The sequence below is a fragment of the Sesamum indicum genome, linkage group LG2 (assembly GCF_000512975.1).
Source record: "Sesamum indicum cultivar Zhongzhi No. 13 linkage group LG2, S_indicum_v1.0, whole genome shotgun sequence".
NCBI classification, from domain to species: Eukaryota; Viridiplantae; Streptophyta; class Magnoliopsida; order Lamiales; family Pedaliaceae; genus Sesamum; species Sesamum indicum.
In genome coordinates this window covers 3,259,037-3,282,944 of record NC_026146.1, presented here as the reverse complement: position 1 = coordinate 3,282,944, position 23,908 = coordinate 3,259,037, and the positions used below count along the sequence as shown (strand labels likewise).

Here is a 23,908-nt window from a genome sequence, read left to right as displayed (position 1 = left end):
GGGGGTAAGTTGGTGTAACATACTGTGCTTCATCAAAAATGATAATGCTCCCGCTGATGTCAACTTCCATTGCGTCCCGGATGACTGGGTTAACAATGTAGTTATATGGGCAAAAGACTAATTCCGCATCTTGTGCCATTGAACGAGCGGCAAAATATGAACACCCTGAAAATCGAAGAGCTCTTTCAGAGACTTAGTTAATTAATTTACCATTACATACTAAACTAAGAAGGACGAAGACAGGACCTTTGACTACTTGCCCAACTTTGACAAGGTCCTCAATATCATGGACCTCATGACAGCCTCCTTTTTGAAGTGAAGGATGACCTTTGACTTTATGAACATTTCTGGGGAGGAACAGGTTTGGTTGAGGGCATTGAAATTGCATGTGCAACACACCTCAGAAAAATAAACTTACTTGAATTCTGGGCAGGTATCATCTCTATTCTTCAGAAGCAACTTACTGGAATTTGAAACCATTATTATTTATTAGAATACAAGACAAGATACAAGGAGCTGTTAATTTTCAAGGAAAAACGAGCAACCATTGTTCATCAACTTTATCTTCACCACGCAAGTATGGATTTGTACAATAATGTTTCCTTGATCCCTGAAAGAACAAAAAAGAATAAATGAAAAGAAATACTATTTCAGAAGGGTTGCATGTATTTAACAACAAATACTATTCTACTCACACAGCAGGCCAGGCAGAAGAGGAATCAACTACCATTCTTGCCCCCCTATCTAAATCTTCAATCCAGTTTTACGTATGACTTGTAATTCCCACATCTATTACAAAATTTACAACCTAACATATAAGTAGCTCTGCAAGCTAATGTTCATAATTTCTTGTAAGTTGATTTCACACACATTCCTGTTATTTGGTTCAACAAAGAAAAAGTCAATGAAAAAGTACCAGAACGAAAGAACTTATTTACAAAGCCAATATTCAACTATTGGATTGCCACAAACAGCACATACCCACTAGCAAGTAAGCAACATCATTAGACTGCATATCCTTAAAAAGGAAAGACCTCATGCCAACATAAATCCAGCACTAATTGCTTGAACTCGGGCTTGGAAATGAGCATTCCTCTCTTTTCCCTTTTCCCTTTTCTTAGTTTTCCTTGTAATTTAAAAGAACATACAGATAAGTGATGGAATGAGACCAAGATGCGTCAAGTAATTCACGCATCAGTTTAATTATAACATGATGAAAATGTGACTAAGATAATTCTGAAAGCAATAAATAGATTAATTCTGAATATGTTACTTAGTTACTCGTGCACTGCAGCTATCAAGCATGCCCACTCTCATAGGACATTTGTGTTGCAACACTTCAAAACTGGCAATGACTCCGTAAAATTCAAGTTGTGACATTAAAGTTGCAACAACAAGAATATCAACAAAGCAACAAGATTTCCTTTTACATATAAATCAACATATATTAGTTTATGAACAAATTCTTACTGCTGAAGAAACATGGAAAAGCATCAGAAATACTGTAATACCCGGTTGCTACTCTGATGAGTGTCTCATAAAGATAATTAAATTTGACAGTTGACACATAGATGATATATTTCAGTTGCACTCAAATATACTTCCTTTTTGACTGTATGGCTTGTTAACTGACCAGGCAGCAAGGCAAAACATAAGAATATCAAACCAGAAACTTAGAGAGATATGGAATGGAACCTCAAGAGTGCGATGCTAATCAGGTTCATGACAATTGGAAACTCAAATTAAAATGAATCCTAAATGCACATGATACCAAGATATAATGTTTAGGATGGTAAGCAAACCTACCAAAACTGCCATGGGAACCCGGTAAGAAGTTTTCTTGTATTCCCTGATCACTTGACTGATTTGTGTATGCGTCCTCCTGATAAAATGAAGCTAACTATAATAATCAGGTCTTCCTAAACTGAGATGTATCGCTTTGGACAACCCAAAACAATGAAAACTTGGTTAAATAAACTGACAGCAAAGTAATTAGTCCAAATCTTTGAGAATTATTTTCTAAAAGTTGTCACAGAAATACAATGCCAGAGTAATGGAACTTACGAAGAATAAAAGATAGTAGGTGCCAATCTTTTCTTCTCCTTTTTGGCATTCATTGTAACACGTGGAGATGTTACTGGATTTCCTAAAGGAAAAATGTAAAAGACATGATGAGACAAAACGCAAATTTCTTTAAAAGAAACTATATGTATAAATCCAACATGGGAAATAAAGTGGCATTAGATGAACATTTCACATAAGGCCAGAATCCAACTTCAATGTGACAAGCACGAGATTGGCATAATATACAAACGTAAGTGCTAAAGATATCAATCAACAAAATTACAGAATATCATTTTTTGCATCAAAATAACACAATGCTTCTTTCAGCTATTGAGCAATGGAGCAGTAATCAGAGTAATGCAACACTATAAAAGGTAAGCACAAGATTTCATTACAATTAACAAAAAAATCCAATCAAATTACTTTTTCCCTTCGCTTAAATTCAATACCTGATGGCTGAGTCTCAGGAATGAAGCCACCTCCATGATTAATCGGGTCCGACACAGCCTCAGGGTTAGCCCGCGTGCTCGAATGCGTCAAATTGGCATGAACATTCTTCAACTTCTGATTCTGCTGCCACGCGAGAGCAGAGCAAAGCAGCGACAGCGACTTCCCAGTGCCAGTAGGCGACTCCAGCAGCGCGTGGCAGTGACCATCCCTCTGCGACCGATCCAGCGTGGAGATCAACCGATTCATGAACGCCAGCTGCGTGCCGTACGGCTGATACGGGAACTCCACCGGTATTCCACCTATATGGATTATGTTCCTCGAACCATTACTAGACTTGGGAATCAATTTAGAGCTAGGGTTTTTAGATGGGGGTAAGGGGGAAGCGGAGTCCTCCATTTCGGTGTCTGTGTGTGAGGATTTTGGAGTTTGGTTCTTCTGGTTGGGTGTGTGTGTGTGTGTGTGTGTCAGTGGGCTTTAGCTTGGCGGGGCTTTGTATTTCTGAATATTTTGGCGGGATTATCTTCACTTGTGTAACTTACCTTAATTTTTTCATTTTATTTCTAAACGTGTGCCAATGCAACACCAAATTTTAAAGGGATAATTATACATTTCTCTCATAAGATTTGGTAAAATTATACGAAAATATCTTATAGTTTAAAAAATCATAACACTTCTAAATTTATTGTTCTCTAATAAATAAGTCGCTAAAATTTATCAAATTTACTGATATTAACAAAAAAACTTACTCCCTATTGACTTATTACTGATTTATTTTAGGTTTTTTATGATCAAATTATCATCATACTTCTTCACATGTTAATGCATGTGAAGAGGTATATCTTCGTTGTCATAAAAATAGTTTTGTCAGAAAAAAAAAATTTAACTTGCAATAAGTCAATAATAAGTCAATCAAGGTTAAATATCAATTTTCATTTAATTTTTTTATCAATATCAATAAATTCAGTGAATTTTCGCTAATTGACGGCCTTATTTGTTAAACGAAAGAAAATCTGAAAGTACTAAATGTAATTTTTCAAACTACAGATTGTCAATGTGTAATAATACCAAAACTCATGGGAGAGGAGTGTAATTATCCCAATTTTAAATACCAATTGTATCCTTAAATATTTATATCAATATAATTACATATTTATTTTAAATGATTCACGGCATCTATACTATTATTATATATTTATTCTCCATTTTCACAAGTGTTAATCACTTGATCTTCTTTAGATCATATATCGATTTTTATTTTTAAAATATATATGCTATCTATCTAATTATATGCATGTAAAAGTTACGGGTTTCGATGGCTAATATACATATGTACAAGCCTATTCATATGGTGTTGGTATTTGCGATAGCAATTTATATACATATATAAGCTTAAATTTTCATGTTTAGGGTTTTGAGCACGTATCATAGTTTGTCCGTGTAAAAAGAGTATACTACTAATAATGAACGAGAAGATGAATTATATCGATGTTATTCGAGGCTAATTATGTCTAATTTATTCACTATAAAATTACAAGTATGCTCCTAAGGTTATAATTGTAATTATAAGTACACCCTATATTTAGGAATCAAATTTTGCAGATACGCCCTTTGAATTAAATTAATTAACACCCCTTAAGAAGTTTACTTAAAATTTTATAAAGAGTATAAAGTACTTATGTGATTAGACCCAACATCCAAAAGTTTTTATGCAACTCACCCTAATCAAAAAATTTCTTCTAGTCTAGCTATATTTTTAAATGATTCAAACAAATGAATGAAGTACATTGTCTAATAATATTTCAATTTGTATAGATAGACAAATAATGAATGGGAATTTGTATTTCTGTAGCACTCTTTATTGCTACTACGACTATATTTTTTCTAAGCAACATACTTAAAGTAATTCTTGTATTTATATATATAAATATGCACATAATCAATGCGCACACGTAATCCCAACATCACAACTAACATAATCAATCCACGCTATTATATACATATATATATATATACGCGTATATCAAGCATCACCAAATAATCCATCACAAGTAGTTCCCACCAAAATGTGATTTGTATTTTAACTGACAATGAGGAGAAAACAACATACTGACCCGACATGACTGAGTATAACATTTGGACCTAACCTTCGACAGGCAGACACTTCAAGATCTACTCCTGGAAAAAAAAATAAATGTCAATACAGAAATGAGCCTGCAACTCAGTAAGTAAATAACCAACTCTATCTATCTCTCTCTCTCTCTATACATATATATATATATATATCAAATATAGCACAGACAAGATATGTAGGCAACATGCATAGAAAAAATCGATTTAATCGCAACATAGTTAGCTTTATAGTTTGCTTACCAAAAAGGTGATATAGTGTTTTTTCCATCAACTCAATCTCACCATTATATAAAGTTCAAATGAATCCCCTTGACAACCGGCTCATCAATCTAATTTTGCATCACAGCTCTTTGAATTTGCATCATAGTTCTTTTATTATCGCATCATAGCTCTTTTTCGCATCGGATCATAACTCTTTTAATATCGCATCTTAGCTCTTTTCGTTGTATTTTGCCACAGAGGCTATTCAACAACATCAAGGGGTATTCACATCACAATTATATTTTATTTCCACGATTCCCTCGTTTCCACATATCATAATTCTTGTAAGCAGCTAGTGACGTAAAACTATATATTGACATATTTTTATTTTCAACATTAACAACACATCATACAGGAATGGAATGTTTCAGTGCATTTCCTCATCTCATGTTCACAATATAATCATTCAAATTAAATCAATCACTACTCACACATTTTCAAATAAATTAGCTTAAACATGAATCATAGATCTATATAAAAGCAATACCACAAAGAAATGAAACATATATAAATAATACTAATGATTTACTTACCTCGACTTTACAACGCTTTTATCTACAAAATAGATAATTGTTCAGTCTTTTCACTTTATCCCTGTATCCTATAATGAGTTATAACGCATATAATTAATATATCGATAATATTGTAATTTTTAAATAGAATATTAAATATTATTCGCACAATTCCTAATAATTCTTTAATATATCTTTTATAGCGAAATATAAATCTTTGTTATAGTTTTTCTTAGTAACTAGACACTCTAAATTTCATAAAAATACTTATAATTTATCAATTAATTCATAAGAATTCATTTACTCAAAGCCCTCATATTATATAACTTCCGCTCTTAGAACGATTATAAATTAAATCGTTTTAAAAAATCTCAATTTTCCTATTGAATAATATTACCAAATACAACTTTCTAATATTTATTAAATACAATTTTTGAATATTTTTATAAATTTTCTATCAATTTCTCCCTGCTATGGAGTTTAATTAAATACCAATACATATATTAGTTGTACCCGTTGTTAACTAAATAATAGTTTCCTACAAAAATATTAGTAAGATTAGTAGACCGTTAAATAGATACCGAATGGTGGTATCCACGACATGAAGAGAAGACAATGGATGACCCTTTGTTTGTTTGTTACCTCTTGGTATTTTAAGACATGTCGACCTGCTAATTGCATCTCGAAACACTCTACTATTTGCGGCGCTATCCTCACATCTGTACAAGACATATATGAAACGCATGTTTCTATCACACACGCCAAGAACATTAACTGCAATTAAGCCTTTACAAGTTCGATAACGGGCTCTTTCTTTAGCAGGGACACTAACGTCAATGTAAGTGCCGTCCAATGCACCCAAACATCCCTTTAAAATATGAAAATGTATAACTATGATTACTAAGAACTCATGTCAAAATACAATTCATATTAAATGGTTACACATATGCAATTACTGTCCTCAAACCATTTTTATCTGAGATAATTGCTGTCGGCAGAAACCGGGAAGGCAAGGAATAGTTGGTGTAGTCCCAAAATGGCGTCTAGTACATCATGAAAAGGCTTGCTTACTATTCGAGCAAACCGAATGAAGTCGTACTTAACCTTCTCATGATGTTCTAAGACACTTGAGAAAATTGCCACTTGTTCACTAACTGAAACATGTTTAGTGTCCTTTACCTGTCCTTGGTTTTGCAAAATAAGATACAATCTCCCAAATGCATTTCTACTCATTCGGAGATTATCAATGCAAGTTGTGTCACTCAATTCAATTAAACGCCTTGGCCGGAACTCGACTATGTTAGCTATAAGTAAGAGTTCATCTTACTCTATTCAATTCTAACTGAGACCTCCGATAATGGTACATCCGAAAGAACAACCATAACATCTTCAATGCTTCGAACAAAAATTCTCGGATTGCGCAAAAGCCTCTAATTTCTCTTGATACCACATCCTAATATTCAAACTATAATCATATAACTATTTTATTTGCTTTTTACATTTTCGGTAAATATTTGATTTCATTTTCGAATTTAAGTGTAACTTAGAGTACCGAACAAAACGAAATAAAAGAACATGTTATGAGTGATATACGGAGAATATATATCATATAAATTTTCACAAATTACATGCATAAATATTAATAAAAATGAAAACATAAAACTAATTCTACAAAAACTGAAAATTAAACTAGCAATAGCATAAAATTCAATACCCAAAATAAGAAAATAGAACGAATAAAAGCAAAAAGTTCACTAAACAAAAAGAGAAATTTCACTTAAACATGCAGCAAGTTTATTTAGCTAAAAGAGGGTCCGAATCTTACTAATATTTACATCGCATATTTTGTGGAACAAAATTACTAATCCAATTTGATACATACAAAAAAAAAATAGTTATACAAAAAAAATTTCAACATAAATTATTTAGAAATAAATTATGAAAAAATAGGAATAAGATACCTTAAACTTGTTGGAACCTGAGCAAAAAACAAAATCAAACATACATTATCATTATGTTTGATTAATGTTTTGAATGTTTTTGTTTTGGTGTTTTGGGATAGAGAAAGAAAAATAGAGATAAGTAAGTATGTGTTTTTTAAATACACCATGTAACATGTTGAAAATACATTCATTAGAATTTTTTATGTGAACTGATAAATTTTAAGAGATAATTGAAGTAATAAAAATACGAATTAGGTATATAGTACTGATATATTGTCAGTAGTATACACAACTGCTACAGTATTTCCGTTCGGTAGAAAAGTTTTACATATTTTAACTAAGTAACATTGATATTAAATATCTTTAATATCAATGATTTCATAAATTAATAATTATTTTTTAGTAGTAATTATTAATTATATTTCATAAATAATACATAATACATATATAAGAAAGAAGAAAGAAGAAAAGAAAGAGAGAGAAGGAGGAGAGAGAAGAAAGCTGACAAGATGTAAGAAGAGAGAAAAAAAAAACATATAAAAATTAATTTTCACACCTAGTGGTGGTGTGAAGTTACAAAAACATAGGCATACTTACTTATCTCTATTTTTCTCTCTCTATCTCCAAAACACCAAAACAAAAACACCCAAAACATTAATCCAAACATAATGGATATGTTTTGATTTGTGTTTTGATATAATATAAAATAGTGTAAAATAAGTGGTGTAGGTTTGATGTTGGGATTTGGGAGATAGGAGTTACTGTTCATTATCAAATCATGTCTTTCAATATATATATGTGTATGTATATAGTATTTTATTTGTTAGTGAAATATAATATATATATTTATTTTAAGTAATTTTTTTGTATCGAGGAATTTATTTTTATATTTTAAATAATAATTATAATTTGATGTAGAATTAAATACATTGTAGTATTGTCTCCAAAATAATTTTGTTAGACTTTATCTTTGGAATGAAAAAACATAATATATAAAATTTAAATAAAAAATTAGAATTAAGTATGTATTGTTGGTATATTGTCCTCAAATTTTAAATTTCTCAAATATTTCATTCTAATAGGAAAAATTATGAGTAAAAAAGATTTAAATGGTCTAAGTTGAAAAAATTTGTAATCAAGAGTTAAATACACTATATAACATGTTAAAAATACATTCATTAGACTTTTATATGTAAACTGATAAATTTTAATAGATAATTGAAGTAATAAAAATACGAATTAGGTATATAGTACTGATATATTGTCAGTAGTATACACAACTGCTACAGTATTTCCGTTAGGTAGAAAAGTTTTACATATTTTAACTAAGTAGCATTGATAGTAAATATCTTTAATATCAATGGTTTCATAAGTTAATAATTATATTTTAGTAGTAATTATTGATTACATTTCACATATATTATATATTAAATAATATATAATACATATAATACAATAATTTAAAAAAACAATTAAATCTCATTTGCTATGGTGTTGAATAGATTTGTTTAAATTAAATCGGTGCGTTGAAAATGATTTAATTGGTGTTTATATTTGTGGTGAAAATATTTACTTGATAAATCGAACAATAAACACTTTGCATTACGCATGTAGTAATGATATATTGCCCAAATTTTTTGAAAATTTTACAAATATTTCGTCATGTAAAGAACGATGTATTGAGTAAAAAATACTTCAATAGTTAAAGGTCAGTGAATTAGTATCGATTAGTTAAAAACAGAATAGAGGGAGTTTAACAATGACAAAATGCTCGAGTAGTTGTTCCGTTTTTACTAATTAAATCAACATTTGACTTAGAATTTTCATATTCGGCAATTGTATTTCTAAGGACCGTCACGCCACCGTGGTGGGAGTCCCTGTGGTCGGCGTGAGCGCGCTGTGCTGTCTCCCTCACTGTATGACTGGGCACTCCGATCAGATTGCACGCCAAATCGACAAATGTAATCAGTCCATGATCCAATATCCCCCACTTCTGATCCCAGATCAAGACTGAATCGTGCGGCTAATGGTCTACTGCGTGGCAGCGATGGGTCAACATCGCCACGAACTACATGTTCCACTGCATCCCAACTGGCAATGTGTGTATGCGTCTGTGCCGATGGGGCAGTAGAATCCGATATGACAATTGGTGCATGCTCGCCTCCTTTCACCGGAATACGCACGGTGTTACTGCTCTCGCGTACAACTTTATCATACCGAGATGACTCCTCGTGATGAACTCCTGGAGGATTGGATTCGGTGTGTGATGAACTCCTCGTGCATTAATTCAATGAATACGCATTCCATTTCTGAGTTCCATACAACTTTATCATATCGAGATGACTGGGAGGAACCAACATTGTTTGGGTATTGCATCTTTGTGGGTTTGCTTATATATCACAGTGTCGTAAAAAATAAGCACACATAATGAGAAAAAATTATGATTTACAATTTCATAATCTTTGAAATTCTACATTTGGATTTTTCACGTTATATCACTATATCAATTAATTACTACATACATGATTATTTGTATTTCTGTAACGGTAGTTTTTAATTTATGTCTTTTAGTAAATTCCTAAGAAAATGAAACATTATGATATACTATTAAACATGAAAACCAACTAATATATTACTGCTCCTACATTACTAATTACTAATGCCTTTATGTAAAGATTCACAAAAAACATAATATTAGTAATTAAAAATAGAAACGGCAACATCTAACCACATTAAAAAAAAGCAAAATTTATTTTGTAATATGATCGAATTGAGCACCGATTTTTTCATACATATAATTAATGAGTTAGAAATCATTTCAGTTAATGGTTATTTAATTTATGGACCAAATTAATTTTTCTACTGATGCTTTTTTTTTTATATAGTTGTTGACTTAAAAAGCTTAAACAACACTAATATGTTAAATAATTTAAACCATGCTACGGTTTAAATAATATTTGGAAAAACAGAAAATAAATATTTATATCACATTAAATATAAGGAAATATTTGATTATATATTAATTGTATCATATTAAATATAAAGTAATAGATATTCTCAAAATATATTTAACTAAAAGGTAACATGTAAATTGTATTTTTAATTTATACTTATTCTTAAATTACTGAATCATATTTTATTTTTTTTCTAAAGGTCATATTTGTTTTCTGTTTATTAGATTTATTTATATATAAATAAAGTTTAGTTAAAAGATAAGAATGAATTTTATGATATGTCCGTGCATATTAAATTTTTTTATACAAATACGTTACAACTAATAAATTATATTTTGATTATAATAATTGTATCATATTTAAGAACAAACAGAAAATAAATATTTATAGCATATTAAATATAAATAAATAATTTTGCATAAAATTTTTATATATTTATATGACTTAAATTGAACATATTATTTTTTAACTAAAATGCATGGACAGATTGTATCAATTATAAAATTTATTTTTTTTAGTAATCGCATATTAATAAAATTAACTATGTGAATATTAAAATTTAAATTAAAAATCATAGATTTATTGATATATATCCTTATAATAGTGATTAACATGATTAAAGCTCGTTCCAACTTGATTAATTTAAACTTTCAAAGTTCATAAAAGATTCAAATCCAACTTAAATGATATGATTTTAGCTCCACTCAATTCATTTACGATCCGTCAAATATAAAAAAAAAAAAACAGACAACACCACTAAAAAAAAAATAACACAAATTAAGGGGTGCAAGACAATAAAGTTAAAGGAAAACTTCCATCTTTCTCCAAGAGCAAAATCACTATATTCCCTTCTTGAAAATAAATTGCATTTTCTTCAAACAAATTAATTCTCTCACACTCTTCACTGCCAAAAAGAGCTGTAATCATTCACAATCCAACTCCAGAATAGATTACCACATATCTGTCTTTACAGAACCAACTCCAGAATAGATCCTAACAAATAAAGAACCTAAAAATCCACAAGATATGCAAGTTTTATGAGACAACTTTAGCTTAAATAACCACAACACGAAGTCCACCTCATCGCTTGGTGAGACATAGCAAACAACATAAAATCAGAATTATTAAAGGGATTAACAAGTACCTTTTTCAATCAACATAGGAATATGATGGTTCAAAAGTAGAACACCGACAAAAAGTGGAATGCAAGCTACCGTTCCCCGAGTGAAACACTATATTCGGATACGTACTCAATAACCAATACAAGTGTTTGAACTTTGAAGTTGAGAAGGAGTAGTTTTTTTAGCGAACAATATGAATGCTATATATATAGACCAAATAAGTAACATATATGTTATAATTTCAAATATGCCAAAAGTGTCACTGTGGCCATGTGAATCTCCACAGACAACTGGCAAATAATACGACTGGATGTAGTCAATGTAGCAAAAAGCAACACTGCCACACTGAAACTTATCAATGAATAAAAGGGACTGCCAGTACAGTGCATATCAGTCATGCACTGCACAATAAAGCTTATAAGTAAAATAATGCACTGCCACACAAGTCAAATTTCAGTAAACATAATGCAAAACCTGTCAGTGAATTGTTAAATAAAAAATAGTAGTAGCACGAAATTGCAGTGTTTAGTCACAATTGATATACATTTCAACACTCCATGCAATAAATACTCAGTTACAGTGCAACAAAACAGGTCTGTATAGTGCACGGACACTATATACTACAACACAACCAAATCAATTTATAAAATGTGGAAAATAAATTACAATGTACAAATCAGTGCTAATTTTTCTCAATAACCGACATATTGTTGAGCAACATGTCAAAATTGATAGAAGTAGTTCATAATTAAAAACAACATCCTAAATTTAAAGAAAGAATAACAGTGCGGCTAACCGGAGAAAAACATGAACGGCGTATGGATGTTGGGTCTCAGTCTCCAACTCCGTTTCAACAGTCTCATCTCCGACCCTCTTCGCCATTTTCTCACTTCACATAAAAGACCCACCTCCAAAACTCAGCTACTTGGATCAAACTCTTCGACAGAAGCGAAGACAAAGTTAGGTAATCAATTTTCAAATCTGTAAACTCGCGCGGCAGAGGCGTTGACTCCGGTGGCGGCGCGAATGACAGATCTTCGGGCGTTCCAATTGCTGCATATTTCACACAATAAAAGTTAGCCAAACAACAAAAGAGAAAGAAAAAAAATACGAGGAAAAACAAGAAAAGAGAAGGAAAACAAGATCAGGCAACCGTCTGCTAAGAAGAACAAAAATGAAAGAAGAAAAAAGAGAAGAAGAAAAGGAAACCGACTCTCTGCCAAGAAAAACAAAAATGAAAGAAGAAGAAAGAGAAGAAAAAGAGAAGAAGAAAAGGAAAGAGAGAATAAACCTGTGACAAAGAGAAGAAGGCGACAGAGATGAAAGAAGAGAGAGAGAAAAGAATAAAAATAAATAAAAATAATAATAAAATATTTAAAATTAAATATGCACACCTAGTGCAGGTGTGCAAATTACAAAACCAAACATAGGGTATGAATTTTATGGTAGTGTTGAAAAAATATGGAAAAATGGGTGTCTAAAGAAGACCAAAGATTAGATCTTTCGTTTCTATAAATATGGGTAACGATTTTATAAAAAAAAAATAAAAATAAAGAGGGAGGAAGCTTATCGTCGGTGGAAGAAGGAAAAAGATGGTGCTATGAGTTAAATAGAATTTACTTGCAAACCCACTTTTTCGCCACATGAGATTGATGAGGGTTATTTTGGGTAGAAGAAAAAAATGCCTCCACTTGAACTAAAATTATCACACCCTTGAGGTGTGACAAGTGATAGGTCAAACAGCAATTGATACCCTATTTTCATTTTGTACAATGACCCCATTCTAATAAAGTAAATATCTTATTAACCTATACTGGTTTTCTAATACAGATTAATACATCAAAGTAAACGGGGCCTTATAGTAGAATTATATTTCACTTTGTCAAAAGCAGAATGCTACTAAAATGTCATATGATATGCTATGTCGAGGGATGATTCATCTCATGAGAACAAAATAAAAAAATAAACCACCGGTGAAGAAAGTCCAATTTGGGAAGCTTCTATTTACAAGTAAGGTTCGACCACCTATTTGGACATGCTCCCATGAAAAGATTACTTGAAGAAACCAAGTATGAACTATGACGAGCACAAGTATTTGGAGACACTAAGTTTGAACCTTTTGGTGGTTGAGACTATATCAAATACGAATCAACTACTTCAATGGGACAAAGCTGTAGATCTTTATTTAAATAATTAAAATAAAAAATTGAGGTTTGATGTCGGGACGAGTGGTGGTGCATCGTCTTTTATGAAAATCGAAGAAATTCGAAATCGTTTTAGAGAAGAGATCCTGTAGAAAATATAACAACTTAAAGAAAGCAATTTAAATGAAAAAAATATTAAAATATCACTTTTTCTTTGAAGGCCTATAATTTGATTTCTAATTCTTGATGTTTAAGAAAATATGAAAAATACCCTTTTATGGATTGCTATTTATGGACCGAACATATAATGTATGTGAGCATATAGATCACATACTTTTGGTATTTTGTCCTCATCATTATTAGCCCAATTCATAATTTGTCAGAAAAGGAAGGACCAAATTGCAAAAACATGTTTTTACCGTCGCTGCAATGTCAGCCGTCTCCATTCTTCTTTCCTATTGGGGGAAGTTAAAAACCGAAAAGTAACAATGAGATCCAACGTCGCGAAATTTATAGCATAAAACAGAAGTTAAATCTGCTGTTGGTGTACTCGACGCCTCTCCCCAATTCTCTAATCTTCACTGTCTTCCTTTTTTCTTGATCCAGAATTGTAAGCTCCAATTTTCAACGAATTTATTTTCTTGTTCTGTTGAAAAACCCAGGAATTTTCAGTTGCCCGTGAGCTGATTGTGTTGGAGAATAGGAGTATCTGATACTGCGAACGTGATTGGATGGAGTGATGCGGTGATCTGGGGTTTGAGAGACGGTAAATATGGCAGGGGCTGGAGGGGTAAATATGGAGAAATTCGAGGAATATTTCCAGAGGGCGGATTTGGATCGGGACGGCAGGATCAGTGGAGCTGAAGCTGTGTCTTTCTTGCAGGGATCCAATTTGCCCAGACAAGTCCTTGCGCAGGTCACTTTTATTCTTTACCTGTTATCATATTTTGATTTGTTTGTGGAATCTTTTTTCTTTCCATCTTTTTGTTTTCTCTCTATGTGATCCTTTGAATTAGTTAAGTTTCGGGTTATGTATTGAATTTGAGCTGTTTAGATGTGTAGAATTGTTGGTTGTTTTAAAATGAAATGTATTTGTTTATTATTGAAGTAATTCTGTTAGGGTTTTAGTGGCTATTCGGATTTTAAGAGTGATGGACGTGTTGAAGAAGCAGCAAATTTGGGAATTAAACTGAGAGTTGAAGTTACAGGGCCTACTTCCTGAATGGATTTTGTCTTAAGAAGGAGAAGAGTAAAAAGGATCTGCTGACGTTCATTGAGATTCATTATGACCGAGAAAAAACTAAGCATATCATTAGTCTTTATTCCAAATTGCAATTTTGTTTCATTGTTATAATGAGACCCCTTTTCTTCTCCTTTAATAAAGATAATCTGCCTTGATTTTGACTATGGCAGTAGAAGGTGGTATGTTGAATTTGAGGGTTTCCTTAGAGTTTTGGCTTGATGTTTGCCACCTTTTCTAATGTTATCTATGATTGAAGCTTCCACCTCTCTTACAGAATGCACCAAAGTATTAGATCACTGTATTTTCTTATATTTTGACTGTCAATGATGATAGCAGTTGTGAGAGTTTTAAGGGGATTAGTTTTCTAAGAATTCCTTGCCTTAGCTTATCAGGCAAAACAACAAAGCCCTTTTGCATTTTGTTCTCCTTGCTTCTCATGGTGGAACCCAATGTCACCCTTTCCTCTTTCAGTTCATTCTTTTTGGTGTTTAGTTTCTGTGGATTGCAGATTGTTATTATGTCGATGAAACTATTGTCTGGACGTCTACAAAATGTGTCATTTGTTGCAGATATGGATGCATGCTGACCAGAGTCGGACTGGCTTCCTCAGTCGTACGGAGTTTTATAATGCTCTTAAGCTTGTTACAGTGGCTCAAAGCAAGCGAGAATTGACACCAGACATTGTCAAGGCAGCATTATATGGTCCTGCATCTGCAAAAATCCCAGCTCCACAGATAAATATTGCGGCCACACCTATGCCGCAGTCAAATTTGGTATCTGCTTCACCTTTACCACAAACAGGTGCAACTGCCCAGCCATCTCCGCAAAATTTTGGCTTCAGGGGGGTGGCTCCTTCAAGTACAAGTGTCAACCAGCAACTCGCATTGGTGCCTTCATCTACAGGCACGAACCAGCAGTATGCACAGGTACGACCTTCCAGTACAATTAGCCAGCAGTTTGGACCGGCCCAACCAACAAGCACAAGTTTGAACCAGCAGTCTGGACTGTTAAGTACAGGCATGAGCCAACAGTTTGGACAGGTACGACCGTCAAGTACAATGAACCAGCAGTTTGCGCAGGCCCAGCCTACAAGCGGAAGTATAAATCAGCAGTTTGGACTGTTACAACCTCTGAGTACAGGCATGAACCAGCAGTTTGGACAGGGGCCCTCAAGTACAAATATGAACCAGCCATTTTTCCCTTCCCAAGGTAACCAGTTAACAAGACCACCTCTATCCATGCCTTCTGGTCCCACTTCACGTCCACCTCAGGCTGCTGGTGGCCCAAATATCTCCAAGAGCATGGTGAGTCCTGGTCTTCCAAACTCAAACAATGATTGGTTCGGTGGGAAAACTGGTTCAGCTTCCTCCGGGCCAATAACACAAGTCTTAGACAGAGGAGCCAGTACCTCCGTTGCACCAGTTGCTTCAAGTCCCCAAGATCCACTCTCAACATTTTCTTTGACAACTACCAAGGATCCTAAAGGATCAGTTAGCTCTGGGAATGGGTCTATCTCAAATCCTGTGGTGTCTGGGGATGTGTTCTCTGCCAACCAATCTTCATTTCTGCAAGTTTCTTCTGCGCAACAACAGCATGCTAGTAGCTTGCCTACCTCTTCGGCGATTGTTCCAGTCACTTCAAGTCCCCAGCCTTCGGGTAACCCTGATCCATTTGAAGCTTTACAAAGCACTCTTCTGAAACCATCCACTGGGATTCAGGCTGCGCAGAGACCATCTCTCCCAAACTCTAATCAACAGGCTCCAATTCAAGTTACTTCTTCAGTCACGTCATCTGGAGTCCAACCTGCTATTGGTAGTCCAACATCAGAGCAGTCTCAGATCTCGTGGCCAAAAATGACGCGTGCTGGCATTCAGAAGTATGCAAAAGTTTTTATGGAAGTAGACACTGATAGAGATGGAAAAATCACTGGTGAACAGGCACGCAACCTATTCCTGAGTTGGAGGCTACCCAGAGGTACAAAATATTGTAGTTAGTTTCAGTTCTTGTTTCTCGGAGCTTTCCATGACTTAAATATTGCCTTTTATTTCGACCTTAGTGTTTGTTTATTTGTCTGGAATACTTATTAACTTGCGTTCATGGACCTTCAACCATGTATGCTTTCTGTTTTGCAGATTGTTTTGATCCCCGTCTTTTGACATTTATTTTTTTCAGTCTGATCAAAATTTACACAGGATTATTTCTGATACAACCTGTTTACCTTGAATTATCTGTGATTGAGCTTTTTGAAACTGTTAGAAATGAATTTAATTTGGATAATCCATTTGGAAGTTTTCTTTGTGATTGGACATACTGAGACCAAAGTTGTCATTGCATGAAGGATATGTGGCATTTATCCTAAAGTCAACTGAAAGGAACTCGATGTGCTTATTAGTTGCCACTTTTTCTTTTCATTGCTCCCTGGTAATGAAAACTCTTATGTGGCCCTTGTTCTGAGCTAAACACGGGTTCTTATCTCTTAAAACATCTTCATGGCATTATTTGTCTAAATTAGTGTTGCTTGCTGGTTATTTTGGTATACATCTGCACTTACTGCTTGAAATTTCTTCCTGTGGTATTATCAAGTTCATATATTTGAGGAGTCTATTAGTCTAAGTTTTGGTAGTAGTCTGGAGGCAAATTCTTCTGACCAGATTTCCTGATAAAATTTCTTGAGATCATTTTATAGATCTTCTTAGTTTTCTATTTAAAGGTGAGGTGAAAGTATGCTGTAGTCAGTATATAAGTGTGATCACTTTTTTTTGTTTCCCTTCCATGAAAAGTCTGCTAGAGTCTTGGACAACATCATGCTTAATAATATCTTTGGTGTTCATTCCCAGAGGTTCTAAAGCAGGTTTGGGATTTATCTGACCAAGATAATGATAGCATGCTTTCTTTGAGGGAGTTTTGCATTGCACTCTATTTAATGGAGCGGTACAGGGAAGGACGCCCGCTTCCGTCGACGCTGCCCAATAGTGTCATGCTTGATGAAACTCTAGTCTCTTTGGCGGGTCCACCTCCAGGTTATGGAAGCATGTGGGGCCCCGCTGCTGGTAGTGATTGACATGGTCTTGAAGTATTTTAATTTTCATATCTCACATTTGGTTTTATAATGCTTATTTTCCTCTTAAATTTAGGCTTAAGACCACAGCAAGGTCTGCCTGGTGCACAGCCTGTTGCCGCTGCTGGTTTAAGGCCTCCAGTGCAGCAGATGGTATCTCAGGCTGATGGATCAATGCAATTAAATCAGATTAATGATAGAGGTCTTGCTTTAGATAATTCCCAGCCTGGTCAACCCAGTAACGGGGAGACAAATTCTCTGGATACTAGTCAGGAGGCAGCAGAAACCAATGACAAGGTAGCTGTTTCCTTCCCATCATATCTCTCTTTCTGTCTAATAATGGAACTCTAGTCGAGAGCTGCGTATAACTGGTCTGAATGCTTGTGAACTGGATGATTGTCATATGATCTTGTCCTGTTATCTCATTCACTTTTAATTCTAAATTACTTGTAGATATGAAGTTTTATATACTACTACAGATCTATAATTCTTGAACCTGGATTATTATTTCCTTGAAAAATAATTCCTAGGTTTGATTCTCTAATATTTTTACTAAAATTGGCAAAAAATAAATAATTTGAATGAAAATGATTTACCTTCTGTAAGGATGTCAAGGAGCATTGTATGTTTTCCAGTTTGATGGATTTTAGTATTGTCTTACACCTAAAGGTAGTTTGCTGAGAAGTTAATCCCAGCCAACTGTTTGATGCTAAATTTGTTCTGCTTTTGTTGTGGGATGAGTTCTGCTAGGATTAGATATAACTGCTCTTCTTTTGCATGCTGTTGAACAAACAACTTTTGTGAGAATATGTTGACACTCTTCTTTGGATCAATGCTAGGTCGACAACAAGGAGAAGGTGCTTTTGGATTCCAGGGAGAAGCTTGAATTCTATCGAACAAAAATGCAAGACCTTGTGAGTTACTTTACTCTAAACACCTGTTTCCTTATCTGCCATTGATTTAGAGGATCACGACCATTGAAAAATGGTTATTTGGGTTCATTTCGCTTGTAGACCCTGTGAGGTGCACATTACAATGGCAGATCTTGCACACTTTAGTTCAAATCTTTTAGTCCTTCATTAACAAAAGTACTTTCCAGGTTTTGTATAAAAGTAGATGTGATAATCGACTCAATGAAATAACAGAAAGGGCTAGAGCAGACAAGAGTGAGGTATGTGCTGAAATTTAAGTTATATACTTTTGCAATGAACTGCATTCCCTTTATCTGTCCACAAGTTTTCATTATTTTCTAAGGAAACTTACCACTTAATTTTCAGGCTGAGATACTGGAGAAGAAATATCAAGAGAAATACAAGCAAGTTGCAGAAATTCATTCTAAATTAACTATTGAAGAAGCTTCATTTCGTGAAATTCAGGTAACTTCAAATGTGTTTTACTCCCTTCCAATGTTATCTACTTGTTTGCTTGGTCTATTTTCTACAGAGCATATAATGCATGAGATATATAGAATTTTTTAATGTGCGTTTGTACAATAAAATGGATGGATGATGGAACTCGTTTCCACAATATGGGATGAGTGGATCCCCTCAACCCTCATGTTTGTCTGTTCCAAGCTTTTCGGAAGGAACCATGTCTTTAAATTACAGAAAGTACCAATATTTTGAAACTTTACAAGGTGCTTTCCACCACGCCTTACCAGCAAACCCATCAGTGACAAACCTTTCCACTGTCCCAACTACTGCCTGCCCCTTCTCTTCGATACCCTTGAATGCCGAAATTTGCTTGCTTGTGTTCCCTGCCCTACGTGCTTGAATCACTGATAACTCCACCATCACCACCATGACTACGGTACCCAGTTTCGGATCCTTGTCCCACCCACCTTCTAAACCTGCTTTTCTCAACCTTACCACTCTAAGATGCTGAGCTTCCTCACCATGCAGCTTTCTTTTGTCAACTTTTTGTTTGTTCCTGTCCAAAGCAAAGTTCCCAAACCCCCTTTTCCTCCCCATTCATATCCCATCAAGTGAATGCTCTAGCAGCCACAAAATGGCCGTCATCTCATTGCCCTTCCTGAGTGGCAGCCACCAGAAACATTGCCTTTATCATCTTCCCAAAATGACATCACCATCTGAGCCAATCTTACTAGATTGAGTATAGAGTACAACTTGCCACACCGAAGATGTTTTTACTGTTTTTATTATGGTGACAATTGGTGTTTGTTCTTTATATTTCCTATGCAAATATTTATTTTTCCTTAACTATTTGAGGTAAATTAGGATTAGAATGATAACAAGAGTTTCCTTATAAATATGTATCTTATCATGCAAGTATTAGCTTACTCACATGAATTAATGTTTGAAAATGAATGCTGTTGACAATGGTATGGCCAGTCATTTTACCTTTAATCTGTGGGTAAAGTCCAAAGCTGCATGTTGAAGGAGGGAAGGGAATCAATATGAGGATTGTCATGTCATGGCAGTCTATGAATTGGTCAACCAAACATGTCATTTTTTTTGTTGACTTGTTCCCATTGCCATATTCATTCTGTCCCCTAAAGACATTCTATAACTGCCCATCCACTCCTGCACTCCAATCACCATTTAACTGATTCAGAAAGGCAATATATCACATTTCTAGGAGAGGAAGATGGAGTTGCATCAAGCAATCACTAAAATGGAGCAAGGTGGAAGTGCAGATGGTATTCTTCAGGTCAGTACTGCCGCTCTGCTGGGATGCATTGTTGTTTTACAAGCTTGTGGTAATTCGGATTAAGCAAATTTAGTTCATTTTTGGTTTATCTAGGTGCGTGCTGATCGCATACAATCAGATCTTGAGGAACTATTGAAGGCGTTGACTGATCGGTGCAAGAAACATGGTGTAGAGACGAAGTCAGCTGCATTGATCGAGCTTCCGCCAGGTACTACTGTATTTCCAGTTTTACCTGTGATTTTACATTCTCATTCCCCACTTTGCTCTTTTGATTCTATTTTGGTCCTTATCCACTACTTTTTTTTATTGTGCCCCTGAATTAAGAGTATGCCCAACTATGTTTCTGAAAATGCTAGCTTGAATAATTGACAATAACATCTTATGTACCAGACTGTAGTATTTTTCATACATGATACCTGACCCAGTAATGTAGTCTGAAGACCAGATCACCTGATGTCCAATAAATTGCCCAACTATTCAACAGGGGCAGATCCAGAACGACCTGACATTACTCCCCTGCTTGAATAGACTTTACCCATTTTTGTTGGATCTAAGATTCTAAATTTGATACAATCTCTATGATCCACTAATGATTTCTTCTGAGGTCATGATTGTATTAATTGGAGTAGGTGTACTGTTTATCAGTTCTCTATGCAAGTATATTATGCTTGAATATTCCTCAAAGTAATCATGCATAAATACTTGTTATCCTTTAAGGTTGGCATCCTGGGATCCCAGACATAGCAGCTATATGGGATGAAGACTGGGACAAGTTTGAAGATGAAGGTTCGACAAACCCTTGACCTCAGATTCACCCTCCCCTGGAAGCCACCATCATCGTTCTACATAATTGGATTAGTTAACTGTGGTGCTAACTGCAAATGTGTGATGGCATGCCTCATTTGTTCTACAGGGTTTTCTTTTGATGTTGCTGTTCCTACAAATGCCAATTCAGCATCAATTCAGAAGGAAAATTCCTCCCCGACACGTAGCTTTTCGCCCGACTCACTGTCAAATGCGGCCACATCTGAGAAACTCTTTGGTGCAGGGGCTAGTGCCTTTGATGCAGAATCAGTATACAGTGCAGATGAATCAAAGAGCCCACAAGGAAGTCCAGGGCGGCAAACATCATATGAAAGCCCATTTCAAGAAGATTCAAAGAATCATTTCAGGAAAAACTCTGATGGAGATGCTGAAACTCACAGGTTTTGGCATTTTGTTCTATCCACTTTCACATTGCTTCAGCTTTCTAAATTTTCTGTTTCCCTCTGTAGTTTTAAAACCGAAGTGTGAAACTCTTAAGTGTTCCCTCCTCTTTTTACCTATTCTCGCTCTACAGAAGCTTTGATGAATCTGCTTGGGGTAATTTTGACAACAATGATGATATTGATTCAGTCTGGGGCTTCAATGCTAAGGCAAGTATTTCTGCTACATGCTTGCCCTTGTTAGGTTTATGTGATCAACATGTTTATGGAAGTGTCGTGTCATGTTGTTGAACACACTGCACAATCTATATTGAATCTGCTTGTGATCATTGTAATTGCTAAAAGAGGAACTTTTGCTTCTGGCACATGTTTGGATAAAGCATTGGCTGATGTGTTATGTTCACGTTAACAACTGTTATTCATCTCCAACCACATCTTACCTGTCCCTTCCACACATACACACCACACGATAAAAAGTAGGAAAAAAAAAAAAAAGACGACCTGCAAAAGTTGGGGTTGAGCACTGTAGTTTCTCTGTCTTTAAATATTAACGTAGCATATTTCCGTTGTTGCTTCAGCTTCATTTACTCACAGTATATTGACACATTCGCGTATTTACTTTCTTTACTTTAGTAAATTAATTCCTGAGTACCTTGATGAGCTAATACTGTTTTCATATTAACACCATCTGAAGCCCAATGTAACTGATATCCTACCATCACCATTCCTTTGTTATCAGGACACGGATCATGGAAAGCATGAAGAGAAATATTTCTTTGGGTCTAATGATTTTGGTGCAAGTTCGGAAAGAAGTTTCTCCCCTCATGCAGATAGTGCATTCCAGAAGAATAGCCCATTTACCTTTGAGGATTCTGTTCCTGGGACCCCACATTCCAGGACTGGCAATTCTCCAAGATACAGTGTTGAGTCGAGAGATGCGTTTTTTGACAGTTTCTCAAGGTATGATTCATTCAGTACGCATGATCGTGCCTCTTCACCAAGACGGGAGAACCACACTAGATTCGACTCCATTGACAGCACAAGGGGCTTCGACCACAGCAGCAACTATTCCTTTGACGATTCTGACCCATTTGGTTCAAGTGGTCCTTTTAAGGTTTCAGCAGAAACTCCCAAAAAGGATTCTGATAAGTGGAGTGCTTTCTAGCTGAGGCATGCATACTCTTAAATTTCCATGAGCCGCAGAATTTAGATTTTACTGGTGATTGATCGTGCAGACATGAGTACAGTTTTGTAGTATACCCCAGAACAAGGTCGAGAGAAGACCAATTATACATATTGGTGCGTTATGCTGTATCCGTACCACTGAAGATTGTTACAAGACAAAAGCATGGACAAAAAATTGAGAATCATTTCGACTGTTACCTGAAAGAAGACCTTTTTACTTGCCTAAGCGACTTATGTGATTTTTTTTCCTCGTTTTGGAATTGTTCTTTTCTTTGGAGGTGGGATTGGGTGGCTGTATGAATTGGTATGAAATTACTCTCCGTTGTGTTGTAATTGACAGCAAACGTTGGATATGTATTCTTTGTAATCCACATTTGATAGATATATTCTACTGTCCAGTTGTGATTTCTGAAAGGATTCTATCACCACTTTTCAGTTCTCATGAATATGTTGCTATGATGTGCCAATTCCTCATTTTCTGGATATGGGCTGTTGAAATGTTATTGTGACTTCATATTACGAGGGATGATTGCACGGGCACCTGCTAAATTTAGGACATACTATGAAGTAATTATTACTACAACAATATTCTTTCAGAAATTAAACTTTCTATTTATTTATTTATGTGTATAGGAAAAGCCCATAATAAACAAACTGTACCTTGATTTTAAATGCCCTTTGAAGAAAAATTAAACTTAAGTTAAAAAAAATTGCTTCCTCAAAACTTAAATCCAGACAATTTTAAGCGTCTCATTGTATACATTCTTCAACCTTATTTATTTCTGAAAATAATTGTCTTTGGTGTTGTTCTTCTTTAGGTATATTTTTTTTTAATTTATATTTTATTTAGAATTAATTTTAATATTATCAATCTCTCTCATAAGTAGCACCAGTTTTTGTAAGTTTTTTATTACTATAATTATATGGTATATGTGCACATACATTGAGCATGTAACTAATGCTAGTAT

At 34.4% G+C, this 23,908-nt stretch overlaps 2 protein-coding genes across 4 annotated transcripts in view; one reads left to right on the top strand and one right to left on the bottom strand.

The window, feature by feature from the left end:
* Positions 1–2,968, bottom strand: part of LOC105178609 (Fanconi anemia group J protein) — a 14,511-nt gene extending 11,543 nt beyond the window's left edge. For both annotated transcript variants that reach the window (XR_002288321.1, XM_011102122.2), the window contains exons 1-7: positions 2,514–2,968; positions 2,065–2,146; positions 1,807–1,882; positions 546–610; positions 419–463; positions 247–347; positions 24–165 (exon numbers count right to left, since the gene is read on the bottom strand). Coding sequence is in view for 1 of the 2 variants with exons in the window: in XM_011102122.2 (XP_011100424.1) it covers positions 24–165; positions 247–347; positions 419–463; positions 546–610; positions 1,807–1,882; positions 2,065–2,146; positions 2,514–2,910 (908 nt within the window). In the remaining variant the exon portion in view is untranslated. The remainder of the gene's footprint in view (positions 1–23; positions 166–246; positions 348–418; positions 464–545; positions 611–1,806; positions 1,883–2,064; positions 2,147–2,513) is intronic.
* LOC105178591 (epidermal growth factor receptor substrate 15) lies at positions 13,981–23,354 on the top strand. 2 transcript variants are annotated; one of them, XM_011102112.2, is made up of 14 exons: positions 13,981–14,125; positions 14,242–14,495; positions 15,392–16,796; positions 17,660–17,872; positions 17,957–18,177; positions 18,720–18,794; positions 18,980–19,051; positions 19,158–19,256; positions 20,479–20,550; positions 20,644–20,758; positions 21,268–21,336; positions 21,464–21,755; positions 21,890–21,965; positions 22,495–23,354. In XM_011102112.2, exons 2-14 carry the CDS (start codon positions 14,352–14,354, stop codon positions 22,918–22,920), a joined length of 3,279 nt encoding a protein of 1,092 aa, XP_011100414.1. In that variant the 5' UTR covers positions 13,981–14,125; positions 14,242–14,351; the 3' UTR covers positions 22,921–23,354. The 2 variants fall into 2 exon arrangements, with proteins under 2 accessions (XP_011100414.1, XP_020547811.1); XM_020692152.1 differs by having other exon boundaries at positions 14,048–14,119.

Excerpts from the sequence above, each read along its gene's own strand:
- LOC105178591 (XM_011102112.2), top strand. The coding sequence starts at position 14,352 with ATGGCAGGGGCTGGAGGGGTAAATATGGAGAAATTCGAGGAATATTTC. Across the intron at positions 14,496-15,391 it reads CCAGACAAGTCCTTGCGCAG|ATATGGATGCATGCTGACCA; the intron begins GTCACTTTTATT and ends CATTTGTTGCAG. Across the intron at positions 19,052-19,157 it reads CTAGAGCAGACAAGAGTGAG|GCTGAGATACTGGAGAAGAA; the intron begins GTATGTGCTGAA and ends CTTAATTTTCAG.